The following is a 14588-nucleotide window of genomic DNA, read 5'->3' on the forward strand; positions in this document are numbered from 1 at the left end:
GGCAACTGAGAATCAATGGGCATGTTGTAGAATCAGTCTGTTGTTTTTAATTGAGGTACAGTTGATTTATAATATTATATTAGTTTCAGGTGTACAACACAGTGATTCATTATTTTTATAAACTCCATTTAAAGTTATTACAAAAGAATGGCTATATGTCCCTGTGCTGTACAGTATACCCGTTGATGATTTATTTTATACATAGTATTTTGTGTCTGTTAACCCCATACCCCTATCTCGCCTCTCCCTCCCTTCCTCCTCTGCACTGGTAACCACTAGTTTGTTCTTTGTACCTGCAAGTCTGTTTCTGTTTTGTTATATACATTCACTTGTTTTATTTTTTAGATTCCACATATAAGTGATAATAGAGTATTTATTTTTATCTGATTTATTTCAATAAGCATAATACTCTCTAGGTCCATCCGCATTGTTGTAAATGGCAGAATTTCATTTTATGGCTCAATAATATTCCATTGTATGTATGTACATCACATCTTCTTTACCTGTTCATCTGTTGATGGACACTTAAGTTGCTTCCATACCTTGGCTATTGTAAATAATGCTGCTATGATCATTAGGGTGCAAGATTCTTCTCAAATTAGTGTTTTTGTTTTCTTCGGATACATATCCAGGAGTGGAATTGCTGGATCATATGGTAGTTCTATTTTTAGTTTTTTGAGAAACCTGCATACTGTTTTCCATAGTGGCTGCATCAATTCACAATCTCACCGACAGTGTACTAGGGTTCCCTTTCCTCCACACCCTCACCAACATTTGTTATTTGTAGACTCTTTGGTGATGGCCATTCTAACAGGTGTGAGGTGGTATCTCGTGGTTTTGATTCGCATTTCTCTGATGATTAGTGATGTTGGGCAGTTTTTCACGTGTCTGTTGGCCATCTATATATCTTCTTTGTACAAATGTCTATTCAGGCCTTCTGCCATTTTTTAATTGGGTTCTTTGTTTGTAATAATGAACTATGAGAAAGAGAAATTAAGGAAACAATCTCATTTAGAATCACATCAAAAATAAAAAAATACCTAGGAATAAACTTAACCAGGTATGTGAAAGACATATACTCTGAAAGCTATAAAACACTGATGAAGGAATTTGAAAATGATACAAAGAAATGGAAAGATATCCCATGTTCTTGGATTGGAAGAATTAACATTGTTAAAATGTCCATACTACCCAAAGCAATCTACAGATTTAATGCAATACCTATCGAAATACCAATGACATTTTTCACAGAACTAAAACAAATAATCCTAAAATCTATATGGAACCACAAATGACCGCAAATTGCCAAAGCAACCTTGAGGAAAAAGAACTGCGCTGGAGGTATCACACTCCCTTAATTCAGGTGTTCAGCACAATCATACTACAAAGCTTGACTACAAAGCTATGTTAATCAAAACAGTATGGTATTGGCACAAAAAACAGACACATAAATCAATGAAACAGGATAGAGACCCCAGAAATAAACCCACACACTTATTGTCAATTAATCTATGACACAGGAGGCAAGAATATACAATGGAGAAAAGACAGTCTCTTCAATAAGTGGTGCTGGGAAAACTGGACAGCTACATGTAAAAGAATGAAATTACAACATTCTCTAACACCATATACAAAAATAAACTCAAAATGGATTAAAAACCTAAATGTGAGACTTGAAACCATAAAACTCCTAGAAGAGAACACAGGCAGAACGCTCTTTGACATAAATAACAATATATTTTTAGATCTGTCTCTTAAGGCAAAATAAATAAAAGCAAAATTAAACAAAGGAGACCTAATCAAACTTAAAAGCTTTTGCACAGCAAAGGAAACTATCAACAAAATGAAAGGACATCTTACTGAATGGGAGAAAATACTTGCAAATGATATGACCTATAAGGAGTTAATTTCCAAAATTTATAAACAGCTCATACAACTCAGTATCAAGAATCAGTCTTAAAACACAGTCAGGATCCAAGAAAGACTATTTATAAAAAAAAAAAAAAAAAAAAAAAAAGCCTGCCGGGGTCCTGCCATGGAAAGTCTGGTTAGAAGGTTCCACTGGTGGGACTGGTGCTGCCGCCACTGGGCTGTCACTCGTCACTGCCAGATACCCATTCTTTGAATCTTTGCTGCACTGCCTCCAGATTTAAGTCCTAGATGGGAGGAGCCAAATGGCCAAGCCTAGTTCAGCTGCCTACACCCTGGTGGCTTAGGTCAAAGAAAAAAACAAAACAAAACCTAGGCCCCTTTAAGCTCCCATAGTCTCCCCTCCAAAGCACATCAATGGAATCCATTTCAAAAGCACATCCAACACGTTACTTCATTGTTTGAGATCTTCAGCATGGCTCACAGCACCCACCATCCAGCAGCAACCAATCTCATCTCCTTTTATCCTGCACCCCCACCTCCATATTTAGCCCTAGCTGCAGTGACCTCCTCTAGGAAGCTCTAAGCTCCCTCCACAGCAGGACTCTCACACTGTCACTTCCATCTGGAATTCTTCCCCAGCCCCAAGCATCAGCTAACTCACATCCAACCTTTAGGACTCAATCCAAATGTCACTTCATCAGGGAAGATTTACCACTTCTTCATGACTGGCTATCATCCTTCTCTTTAGCAATCTTTATTTCTTTTGGCTAGCACTAAAACATTATTTCCTTCCTGTCTCTCTCTAGACTAAGCTGCCGAAGTATGGACTGACCATGTCTGTCTTGCTCACTACCACACACCACAATGCCCAAAAGCTTCTGATACACCACAGCTGCTCACTCTTGAATGGCTGGTGACTTCCCTGCCTGGTTCCTGACCCATCTACAATTCTCAGTAGGTAAAGCCAATGCTTCTCAAACTTTAACATGCAGGAGTCACTGGGGAAGTTGTGAAAATATAAACTCTGATTTAGGAGGTCTGAACATTCTGCCCTTCTAACAAGTTCTATGTGATGCCAATGCTGCTGGTGCACAGACCACACTTTGAGGAGCAAGTCAACACCTTATGAAATCAAATGATAAGCCAGACACATAATACAAACACTGTACGATTCCACTCATAGAGGTACCTAGAATAGTCAAATTCATAGACCTGAAAGTAGAATGGTGGTTGCCAAGGTTTTGGAGAAGGAGAGTTATTGTTTAATGAGTACAAAGTTTCAACTTGGGATGATGGATGGTGGTTGCACAATGTGAATGTACTTAATGCCAGTGAACTGTACACTTAAAATGGTTAAAATGGTAAATTTTTTATTTTACCATAATGTTTTTTTAAAAAACAACTTAAGAGAAACAAACAAGGCCCACGTTGGCCCTGCCAAGTACAGACTGCAACAGGGGCCCAGGAATGGTGTTGGGCACCCAGCCTGTCTCCAGGTGCCGAGGTCAAAGGTAGCATTAATGCTAACTCTGCCAGGCAAATTGACATTGGATAACGGTCAGGGGCCTGTACATCAGCCAGTTTCTGTCCTAATCAGAGGGTTTCTGTGAGACAAGTTGCTTGTTAAAGATCTGGCAGAATTTAAAGCTGATATACACGTAAAGTACATTTTCTGATTCAAACAAGCTTCATTCCTTTCAGCTGAGATCCTAGATAAGGGTTACCATTGGAATGGAAAATTTTAGTTTGAAGTTCCTAATGCTTATAACATGGTTCCTTCCAAAGTGAAATATACCAGAATCTGACAACCAACATCACAGCGACAATGAAATGTCTACATTCACTGACGGAACTTGCACCCAGTAGCACTGGCTTTCCCACCAGAAAGTTGAAAGGATGGTGTTTGGGGGTGAAACCCTTAACTTACTGACCTTTTGAATTCTGACGATCTATTATATACTGAAGAAGCAGAACATCATTTACAAGACAAGGAGAGTCTCCAGAATACGTTGAGGACTACATTAAACCTTACTCTAGATGATAAAAGATTTTAGGATCAGTGACTGTATCTTAACATGCCTCTATAACCTAAAATGAGTTAATACTTCCTGCCCTGATCTTTACACCTCCTTCACTCTCTGGATTGCACTAGTCCTACGACCATGTAAGATGAAAAACTCCACAACTGCCATTTTTGATGGAGAACTCAATAAGAAAATGTGTTTGGGGCTCAAAACTGTTCTGCTTACTTTACTTTTCCAAAATCAAGCTATATAGACTGCTGATGCTCTTGACAGATTTTAATTACATCAAAATAGAGACTAGAGCTTCCTTACCCTTTATCCAAACAAAATCAGTTCCCTGCAAAGTGATTCTAAATTTCAGTGTGACCCAGAGATTGGCAGTAAGAAAGTTGCTACAAATGGTGATTTGATATGAATTCTTTCAGCTTCTTTCACATATGTTGGCTCTCTTTAGGTGCCCTAAAACTTCCCTAGGATGCATACAAATATTTGATGTGTGTCTTACTGAAAGAAATGCTTATGTAAGTATAGTTTGGAACAAACCTTTTTTTTTTTTTTTTCTATTCTTTTAGTTTGTAGATACTGTTAAAGTCCAACAACTACGGAAATACAAAGAATATGAAAGCACATTGCTCATGCTGTCCAAATGCAACAAGAAATCTGCATTTTACGAATCAGAGCCCTTTACTTTTGGGTCTAGATGTGGCAAGAGTTTTGCAGCCCTCTGTAACTGAGTGATTAAAAAATAAACTACAGAGGGCTTCCCTGGTGGTGCAGTGGTTGAGAGTCCACTTGTCGATGCAGGGGACACGGGTTCGTGCCCCGGTCCGGGAAGAGCCCACATGCCACAGAGCAGCTAGGCCCGTGAGCCATGGCTGCTGAGCCTGCGCGTCCGGAGCTTGTGCTCCACAACGGGAGAGGCCACAACAGTGAGAGGCCCGTGTACCGCAAAAAAAAATAAACTGCAGGGACCCTCCCACACCCACTCTCCCAATCTCCTGCCCTTTCTATAATGCTGCCCAGAGGAAACATGGCTGGAGTCCAGAGCAATCAGAGCTTTGGTGATTTTGCTGCCTTAATGCGACTGTGGATCAGCAGTTAATGCCTATAGCACTGGTAATTAAAGAACAGCCTCCTACCGTCCTGTGGGGCAGGACAGATCCTGGAGAACCAGCCTGATGTCTGGAGCTACCTGAAACAGTACTTGAGCCAACCTCAGTGTTTGTTGTTCTGAGCACCAGAAATCAGCAGTGGAATATAGTCGGTCAGGTTAGTGGACTTCACAGTAAGAACAATGAGGATAGGGAAATGGACTCACTCCACCATTTGGATATTTGAACCAGTGAAACTAAATGCAAAATTATATGCTTGTATGGTTTTAAACAAAGAAAACAAAATGAACCCATTTCCACCTGTGGTCAGCAAATCTGTGCTGACTCTACTGAAACTACTCCCAAGTCAATGGCCTAGTAAACAACACTGCATGTGATACTACATTTCTGATTATTTTGAGGTCACCTTCTATTTTGAACCATCTTTTTTTTCCTCACTGTTATAGACACATTCAATCACAATTGTGAGGGTCATTCTTACTGTGACTTCGATTACATTTGCAAATGTCTTGGTGATGATCATAAATAGATGTGAATTACTTGCATCAGCACAGATCTATCTGAATCTAAACTAATGTTTTTTACATTAAGTAACATCGTTCTTCAAACTCTAGGTTTTCCTTCTCTGATGTCATTTTAACCACCTTGACACATTATATTCATTTCCTTGGACTCTTATCTCTTTCACTGACTTTTCTCTCTACCATTCTTCAGTCCATGAGGAACATGCCCATGAAAATTTAATTCCTACCCACCTCACCCTCTACCTCACTTTCTCTAAGTGATCACAAATTTTAAGCTTTTACCACTGGGAAGAACTTAAGTGTTTCTACCAACACATCCTATTACCTTTCAAGAAGTTACACTTACGAACGGTGAGGGCTTCAATTCCACCTCCCCCCAAACCCGACAGTTACATCATATGACAACAAATTCCCACGTTTTTACTCCAGGGTAATTGTGAGAACAGAGCTCACGCTCAGCAAGGGTGAAACACAGAAGCTTTACTTACAAATACTTTGCCCAGGAAACTGCCCCAATTTCATGATATTTTAGCTAAACAAAACTTGCAAAGCACAAAGGACATTAATTGATTTAATTTAGTTTCAATACAATCAGTAATTGATCCATAACTTCTAAGTGGCAGTAGCCACCACCCAAGTAACCAAATATTTACCTTAAGTTCCAACTAGCTACTCTGGGGGGCCGGGGAAGCACACAAAAAAGTAACAGGCTATAAGAGATACCCTGATGACTCACATAAGTAGCATGTCTAATGGCACATGACATACACGCTTCAAAAGACAAGCCAACAGTGAATCGACTTTTTATTTCACTGACCGGTACTTCCGATTCTTTCTCTGATGCCGTATTCAAAATTTTCAGAGTCCCCCAAAATAGCATTCAGGCTTCCTATATCTAGAGACAGGGGCCCAGAGGCAAAAAAGGTCAGGCCCCAGACTGTTTTCAGGTGGGAAAGTGGCAGACATTCCTATGCAAGTCTGTGTCAGTTTTTAACTGAAATGCCTTTAACCTCTCCATCCTGAAACTCTTCTATGGCATCTATGACAGAAATACACTCATCTCCCATATACACAACTCCATGGGGGTCGGGGGTGAGGTGGGGGCATTACACAGGTCCCAGCCAAACTTCTTATTAAGCCAGAAACTGGACTTCTGGCTCAGTTTAATAACAAGGGATGCACAAAACTGTGGTGACTGTCCTGGCTCTTCCTCAAGGTGAGCTGGGCTGGATGTGAATGGAAGCACTGTCCATGACAAAGGTGAATTAAGCTCGATAAAAAAATAAAATTGCTCCTATCTCTATGAGCTGCTTCCAAGAATCCAGGGATGCCCACATCCCGTACCTCATACAGGCATAGCCAATTCCTCATGCAAAGTGACGTGGGAAGCATAAAATCTTTTGTTAACTTTGGGGTGGGTGCGGGGCGGAGGGGAATGGGGATTGGGCCTTGGGAAAGATGCGGGATGGATTTTTTATTCCCATCAATAAAAACTATTTACCTACATACACACTCAGATACATACATATCCATGGTCAAGGAAGTTTTTCTTCCCTGGCTACAGGACCCCAGAATCCAGCCTACCCCAGGCTGAGAGACAATGCCTATTAACTGCATAGATCTGGTGTACCAACATACTGTAAAAGGCTCCTGTGTTGTCTCACAAACTGAGAGGGAAGGGGCAAAGGGAGTGGATACTCATTGGGGATTTGCTTTTTGTCTGAAATCCAATCTACTCAGCAACGCTCTTAGGTCCAGGCTCTGGGAGAGGTTCTGTGGGCACGATATGGTGGATGACCTGATGGTCCCAGCCCACTGTGGTAAGAAGGGAGTGATTGAGCGGGGACCAAGTAGCATCTCTCACAAAGTCTCTGTGGGCTCGGCTTCTAAACCTACAAGAGAACAAAGAAAAGTGTGGGCATAGTAAGAGACAGAGGAAAAAGCAGAAATGGAAAGAAGAGACCCAACACACCCAGGGCACACTTCACCACATATATGGCCTAGTCACCAGCATAGTGGTGTAGCTACCCACAGAAGACTTCATCATCCAATCTAGGGCCCTATTTTCATAGAAGAAATGATAGCTAGGTGGTGATATGAGCCAGTATCAGACAGCATCTCATGGCAAAGAAGGAAGTACAATCAGATCTTCTGTCTGGTGCCTTTCACCCTATAGCAGGTTGCATTTCCTACATGAGGTTCTTTGTGTGAAAAGGGTAGACTGTCTCTTTCTGGGAGTCAGTCGGAATGCCAGGCTCAGAAATCACACCCACCACCACATTCCTCCTCTACCAGGGACAAAGCTGGTTGTGAGTCAGCCCCTAGAACAGGGAGACAGTCAGCAGTCGGCCTGCTTCCATCACCAAGTCTCCTTGAAAGAGACAACCCAGTTTTCCAGAGAGAAAAAGGACCCAGCCACCTGTTGCTCCCCTCCCTGATTCCTCATCACAGGGTTCCACGTCACACTTACACCTCAGAAAGGCCTGAGTCCAGCACAGCAAGGGAGCAGTCTTCACTGACAGAGGCCAGGAAGGGAGCACTAGGAGAGAAGGAGGGGGTTGGGAAACATAAAGCCCATGGGTCTCAAGACAAAACCTGACTGGGCAATCCCCAAAGCCCACCTAAAATGATCAGAGAAGGTGGCTTGATCCCCACTTTGGGTTAAGGCCTGGCTACCACTCAAGTCTAGGTACAAGTTCCAAGGAAAGATGAGGAAAATGGAGCAAAGTCAGGGTTGACAGCCATCCTGGCAACTAACCATCCCATCTAGTCTCACCCTGTAGCTTCAGTGATGATCCAGAAACACAGGCTTTCCAACCACACAGCCCTACAAGCCCACAGTATTAATCATTTTGGGTGTTGAGCAGGAACAAGACCATATTTTAGCCATTTGCAGTCAGAGACCAGACAACCCCAAAAATGGACTACAGTCTTAAGAGATCTTCCACATTCCAAAACCTCAGCTACAACAGTGCCTGCTTTAAGGAGCTACCTAATCAGCTAATGCTACGCCAACACAAGCATCCCCCCTCATTCTTCCTATTCATACCCACCAGGCCCTTGACGACAAAGAACAGTACCTGTGCGGGGAGAACACCAGCCCAGTGACACACTGGGAGTGCACAGCTGAGCTGAGGGCACAGCTTGCACTCTTGGTGTCCACAAGGGAGACAGTCCCATTCTCATCACCTGAAGGAAAGAGGGAGTACATCACAGAGGTTACAAGCATCGGCTGTGGACTCAGCCAGATCTGGACTTGAATGTCCTCCATCTTAAATAAGTTAACCACTCTGAGCATTACAGAGAAACATTACAGAGCAAGGGGAGAAACTGAGCATCAGCTTCCTCTTTGGTAAAGTAGGAATAACTAGTCATTTGGGGGTTCTGGAAATTAAATTAATGGATGATGTAATTGTTATTATAAACTATGTCACCATAACACACAGCCATATCACCATGTTAATGCAACTGTCCCTACTATACAACCACATTCCCCATGTAGCAATCCACTTGCTTTGCGGCCCACTGACTTCTAGCCATGAATACAAGAGCCACAGCAAACAGTCAGGAATCAAATCTACGAGGACAAAAATCATCACGTTCTGCAAAGCGAAATTAAAACTACTTTTGGATCATCCCACCTCCCTACACCCCCATTATTATAATTCACCTTGCGCCCAAGTGCGCTGATGAGACTGAGCAGCCAGGGTCTCGAATTATGGAGTCAGCTCTCACGCTCATCCTCCCCTTCCCAGAGTCAACACACAGTTCGACATGCTGCCTTACCAAAGACAAAGACTTCACTCTGCTGAGGATGCCAAGCCAGGGAGGCGGGAAGGTAGCCAGAGGCACTGCAGCCTGCAAAGGGGAGAAGAGGGGTCTGGAACAAGAGTCCGAGCCCAGCTCTGAGCTGAAGCTTCTCAGGTGAAGTCACTCGAAATCCCAGGACCACCTTTGTTCAGTTTCCCAAGCCCTGCTAAGGCAGTCCTGTCCTCATCCTTGACCCTCACAACCTACATCTACCCATCAGCCTCCTGCCCTTTCCAGACGTGAGTCACGGGCAAGTTCCAGGACAAAGCACGAAGAGAACAACTCTGACCCCTTTGTTCGCCCATCCAGGAAATGTACATGATCCACCCAGGAACTAGCCCTGCCTCTTGGGACCCACTGCACACAACGTGCCTCAGTGGGAAAGAAAGCCATTGTATCATTTGTGTCAGTGACTGGGCATCTGGCCGCTTTGCCTCTGACTCTGGCCAAGGAAAGCCTCTTCCAGGTGGTTTCCTAGTATCATTCTCCCACCACTGGCTGTCAGACTCACCCATCTGTGATGCTGGCTTGGGACAGCGGGTATCCCACAGTAAAATTCTATTGTCCTAAAAGAAGGAACAGAAAAAGGGCTTCACAATCCAAAGAAGCAGCTGCTGGCCAGAAGCCCTCCACACTGGACTCGGGTCTAAAGGGTCTGAGTGCGGTTAGGATGTGGGAAGGGAAAAAGAGATTATATCTCACCTCACCACATGAAAGAAACACAGAATCCTTGTGGGGAGAGGCAGCAACGCAGGTGACCTGCCCAGAGTGAGCTGTAGAGGAGACAGAACAAGAAATAAGACAGAGAAGATGCAGGCATTACTATCAAGCAGCCCAGGCACTATGAAGGGGTAGGAGGGAGGGTGAGAAATAGGCCTAGTCTCATGATGCAAATTAACAAATTCTGTGAGATTTTTGGATTAGATGAAACCTAAGAGGAAATGTTGATATCATTATAAAAACTCAAAAGGCTTGGAGAAAAATGGATCACTAAAGACATGAAAGATAAATTAAATGCTGAAAAGGAACAGGAGAGGAATTTACAGTAAAGACATCCTAGAAGAGCAGTAGCACACATGCCTCCAGGTAGCATACAAAGACTTCTGAGGGAGTTCTGGACACTGAGAGTTTTAAGGGAATTTCTCTAATGTTCTTCTTCCATATTGAACTGAGAAGCTGCCTATAATCTGCCGGCAGTGCTGACCTCTACTCTCACAGTCACCCTTCTCCCATGTGTACAAGAAATACACACCTCTCACCCACCCCAAACCTTACCATGATGTTCAGGAGTATAAAAACCTAAGGCATAAAACAAAAGGGGCTTTTTCTGAGACAAAGAAAGAGCATCTGCGTAAAATTCTGTGAAGGAGGCTGGCCTTTCTCAGCCACACCACAAACACAAGTGTGGTTCTGTGACTGATCTCTTCTCTTTAATAATGAGAATTTTGAAACATATGACAGGCGGTTGTCATAAGGACATCTCATAAGCTTATCTGAATTTAAAAATGAAGTCAGACTTTTTCTGACTGAAAGTTAAGTCTCACTTGGCCAACTGGCTTAACAGTGCATATGGTTTTTGGCAGTTAGGTTATTGGGTAGATGTTTTACATAAATTAAATAAGCTTAATCTGCAAATCCAAAATTTTGACAAACATATGTTATAAAAGTGTACAATAAATGACATGGCCAGATATAACTTTCTTTGCAACTAGTTTAATTTAAATTAGATACTAATTTTAAAATGTGTGAGAGATTACAGTTTTTCAAAATTCTTTTAGGGCTACATGCTAGAAATGTTAAAGGTCTCCAATAAATGTTAACTGCAGGCTGTGGAAACCACCTTCTCCAAAGTGATTTAACCAGACTTTCTGAGATAGTCTGAATGTGGCTCTGCCCTGAGACAGAAGTGTGGGCTCAAACTACCTTCCACAGAATCCATGGAAAGCCAACACGAGAAGGAATGTATTGCTAACTTGACAAAAGCAAAGCTTTGGGACAAACACCATGGGGGAGTACAAAAGATGAAAAAAGTATGTGGTTCCTCTGCCCTCAAGGAATTTGGAATCAGTGGGGGGAATAAGAATAAACACAAAGAACTAATTAAAAAGGCTGAAAGGAACAAGTGCTGAAAAAGGGTTATTTAGCATTGACCAGAAAAACACATCGTAAGTCTAGGAAACAAAAAGCAAGTACAGTAGACTTAGAGCACTGACATTTTAACATTATTGTCTAACTATCTGCAAGTGACCATGAAGCTCCAGGAGATATATAAGTTTATGATTTTGCTTCGCCCGTATCTAAATCACGCACTTTGAAGTTAGAACTGGCAGAGAAAGGCACTTAGTCACTGGGGGAACCAGTGATCATCCATATCTACATCTCTTAGCCACACACACATTAACGCTCTATACATTATCTTCATTAAGATTTGGTATCTTCATGAGGAATGGCTCCAAAAATAAAGTCAACTGCTAGTGCTGCTAATGAAAGTGAGCAGAAAAAGGAACATTAATAGAAAGTGATGGTTCTCACCAAAAAAATGAAATTTTATGGAGGTGAATATTCAAAAGTTCAAGATTCACAAGTATCAGGGTTTATACTTGGAGAATGCCAAAGATCTACAGTGATCGGGTTTAGATAGCATGGTATGCTTGAAGGAGTGACAGTAAAAAGGCCTGAATGCCAGGACATAAATATGAGATTTTAACCTGCAAGCCACAAGAAACCAATGTAAGACTAAAGATTACAGGTAGAAACAATGAGATGAGTGCCACCATCTGTATAAGATAAAGCCTGAAAGTAAATGGGAGCATAAGAAATGGAACAGAAGGTCACTGACGAAATGGAAAAAGACTCTAAAGAACTTGGGGACCAAGTGGGAAACAGGAGGAGTGGAAGAGGACTGGGATTTTCAGCCTCAGGTGACCAAGAAGGTGGTGAGGCCGTCAATAAAAAAAAAAACATAGGGAAATTATGAAAAGGGCTAGAATCGACACTGGAGCCTGACTGTAGTTTTGCAAGAAATATACTACCAGGCAGGAGAGCAAAGAATTGATATCACTACCATGCAAGCAAAGTTCAAAGAGCACAAAGGGGAGAATAAAAATAAAACAGCCAAGGCAAAGACTGAAAAGGAAAGAACAAGCACTCACCTCGGTATGAGTTGAGAATCATCTGCTGAGGAAGGTCCCAAACTTTGATGCTAAGAAGCAAAAGGAAACAGAGACTTAATTTGACCTACACTACCTACATAAAAACGTATGTTCAAATAAGAACGTCCTATGTCTTTGCCTACTGGACTTCTGGTACAGCCTACTTTTACAATGGATTGCAAAAATCTCTAAGAAAACCTTATAGGCATGTCATAACCAGTCACTGGGTTCTTATAATGAGCCCAAAACACTATTTAATGAGGCTAATATGATGCTAAAGACACCCCCCAGAGGAGGCCCAGAAATAGGAGCGATGAGAGAAGGGACCCACCAGAAGTCTTTGCTACCACTGACAGCTTGCGTGCCAGAGCTTAGGACACTGACTGTAGACACGATGTCATCGTGCTCATACTTGCAGAACTTGCTGACAATTAGTGTCTCATTCTCATCCAGTTCCCACAATTCAACAGCACCTGTTGGGGGTGGGGAGGAGGGTGAGGGAAACAAGCTTGGATTATGCCAAGACAGCAATTCGCTTCTAGGATTCTAAGCTCTCAGGAGACAAGGAGGAAATCTCCTCAATGATCTGAGTAGCACACAGTCCGTACGGTTAAATATTCCCAGTTATTTGGACACAAAAGTATCTGTTGAACAATTTGAATAAATGTCTTAGTCACAAAAATATGTTGAATAACATAAAAATATGTTGTACAGTGACTAAGTACAGAAAATCACCCAATAGCTGCCCTGAATATAGAGTGTTCAAGCTCAACCGCCAGAGAGGCTCAGTCTTTAATGTCCCACCTTTATCCTTCCATGCAATGCCTGCCAACGTCCATATTCTGATTTCTTTTTTTTTTTTTAATGTCAAAGCCTCCATTGCTGAGTCTGACATTCAAGGCAAAGAAAGCAGAATAAAGACATTTAAGAATAAAATGGGAAGAAATGGAAAGAGCACAGATTGGCCTCGGTATCATCTTTAAGATCAAGATTATCCTCGGTTTGGGGTTGGGTGGATACAGAGAAGAAAAATAGTTCCAATTAACTTCTTAATTTTGTTATGGATTTTGCTAGGAATTTCCACCAAACAATTTAGAATCTTGGGAAAGGTATTTCTTACCTACACAGTTACTCTCCTTCGGGACCAACACCCTCAAGCTCCTCCAAGCACTGAGTATAGGATTTTAAAAATTGAGCCCAGCCCGACCTATACCCCTGGCCTCCATCCCACCTGTAAGGTTGAGGAGAAAGTGACTCACCTGAATCGGAAGCTACTAGGATACCTCTGTCCCCTACCCAAGTGAGGTCAGCCACTCCGGCCTCCGTCTGGACTCCAGCGGAGCAGAAACCTTCGTTGGGGGCGGCACAAGGGTCCTTGAAAAGCCAGAGGGAGCCAGCCCAGCAGCGGCCACTCAGGCTAGAAGCCCCGAGCAGAAGCGCCCCATCTAAGGGAGATACAAGTTGTCAGCGCGTGAGGAGTGGAAGGGCTAATCTCCCTGGTGACCGCCCAGCAGCCAGCTGGCCGGGTCTGGATCGGAGCCCAGGAACGCCGATCACGGCTGGGGACTGAGCTCAGCGACGCGAGGCAGGGGTGAGGATGGCATGCGGGGTAAGCGGGGGGCTGGGGGCAGGCTGGAAGGTTTAGTCCCGGGAAAGGGCATTTGGGGTGGGGTGAGGGAACTCCCAGACCCAGGACCTAGGCTCACCCGACCGGTACCGCGCAGCCTCCAATTGCCGCTCCATACAGGCGGGCGCATTAGGGGGAAGGTTCCACTCCCGGGCCTCCGGGGGCACTAGCGGGGGCGGGGTTTCCTTCCGCATCTCCACGATTCCAACTCCAACCTAGACCCAAACTGGACGCCCGCCGAAGACTCAGCTCCGCGAGCCACCACGTGGCCCCTCTATAGGCCTCCGCCCCTCTGGCCAGGCTACAGCCTCTCTACATCTCGCGAGAACTGCTTCTACGATTCCATTCCGCTTTCCAATGAGCAACCTCTTGCCGCGGGCTCTCAGGGCTCTGTGCTTCTTATCGCCTAAAAAAAAAAAAAAAAAAAAAAAAAAATTCGACCGGAAGTTGATGAAAAGCGCACGATG

The 14588-nt window shown here is 43.2% G+C and overlaps 1 protein-coding gene across 3 annotated transcripts; it reads right to left on the reverse strand.

Annotated features, from left to right (window-relative positions):
• Positions 1-24: 24 nt before the first annotated feature.
• On the reverse strand, positions 25-14519 carry WDR77 (WD repeat domain 77). 3 transcript variants are annotated; one of them, XM_060090250.1, is made up of 11 exons: positions 14201-14519; positions 13754-13939; positions 12826-12967; positions 12495-12544; positions 10045-10115; positions 9854-9908; positions 9319-9390; positions 8613-8721; positions 8003-8071; positions 7231-7424; positions 25-977 (listed from the first exon to the last, which is right to left on the reverse strand). In XM_060090250.1, exons 1-10 carry the CDS (start codon positions 14313-14315, stop codon positions 7265-7267), a joined length of 1029 nt encoding a protein of 342 aa, XP_059946233.1. In that variant the 5' UTR covers positions 14316-14519; the 3' UTR covers positions 25-977; positions 7231-7264. The 3 variants fall into 3 exon arrangements, with proteins under 3 accessions (XP_059946233.1, XP_059946234.1, XP_059946232.1); XM_060090251.1 differs by lacking the exon at positions 25-977 and having other exon boundaries at positions 6090-7293; positions 7349-7424; XM_060090249.1 differs by lacking the exon at positions 25-977 and having other exon boundaries at positions 6090-7424.
• Between the last annotated feature and the right edge of the window lie 69 nt (positions 14520-14588).

Source organism: Mesoplodon densirostris, chromosome 2, assembly GCF_025265405.1.
Source record: "Mesoplodon densirostris isolate mMesDen1 chromosome 2, mMesDen1 primary haplotype, whole genome shotgun sequence".
NCBI classification, from domain to species: domain Eukaryota; kingdom Metazoa; phylum Chordata; class Mammalia; order Artiodactyla; family Ziphiidae; genus Mesoplodon; species Mesoplodon densirostris.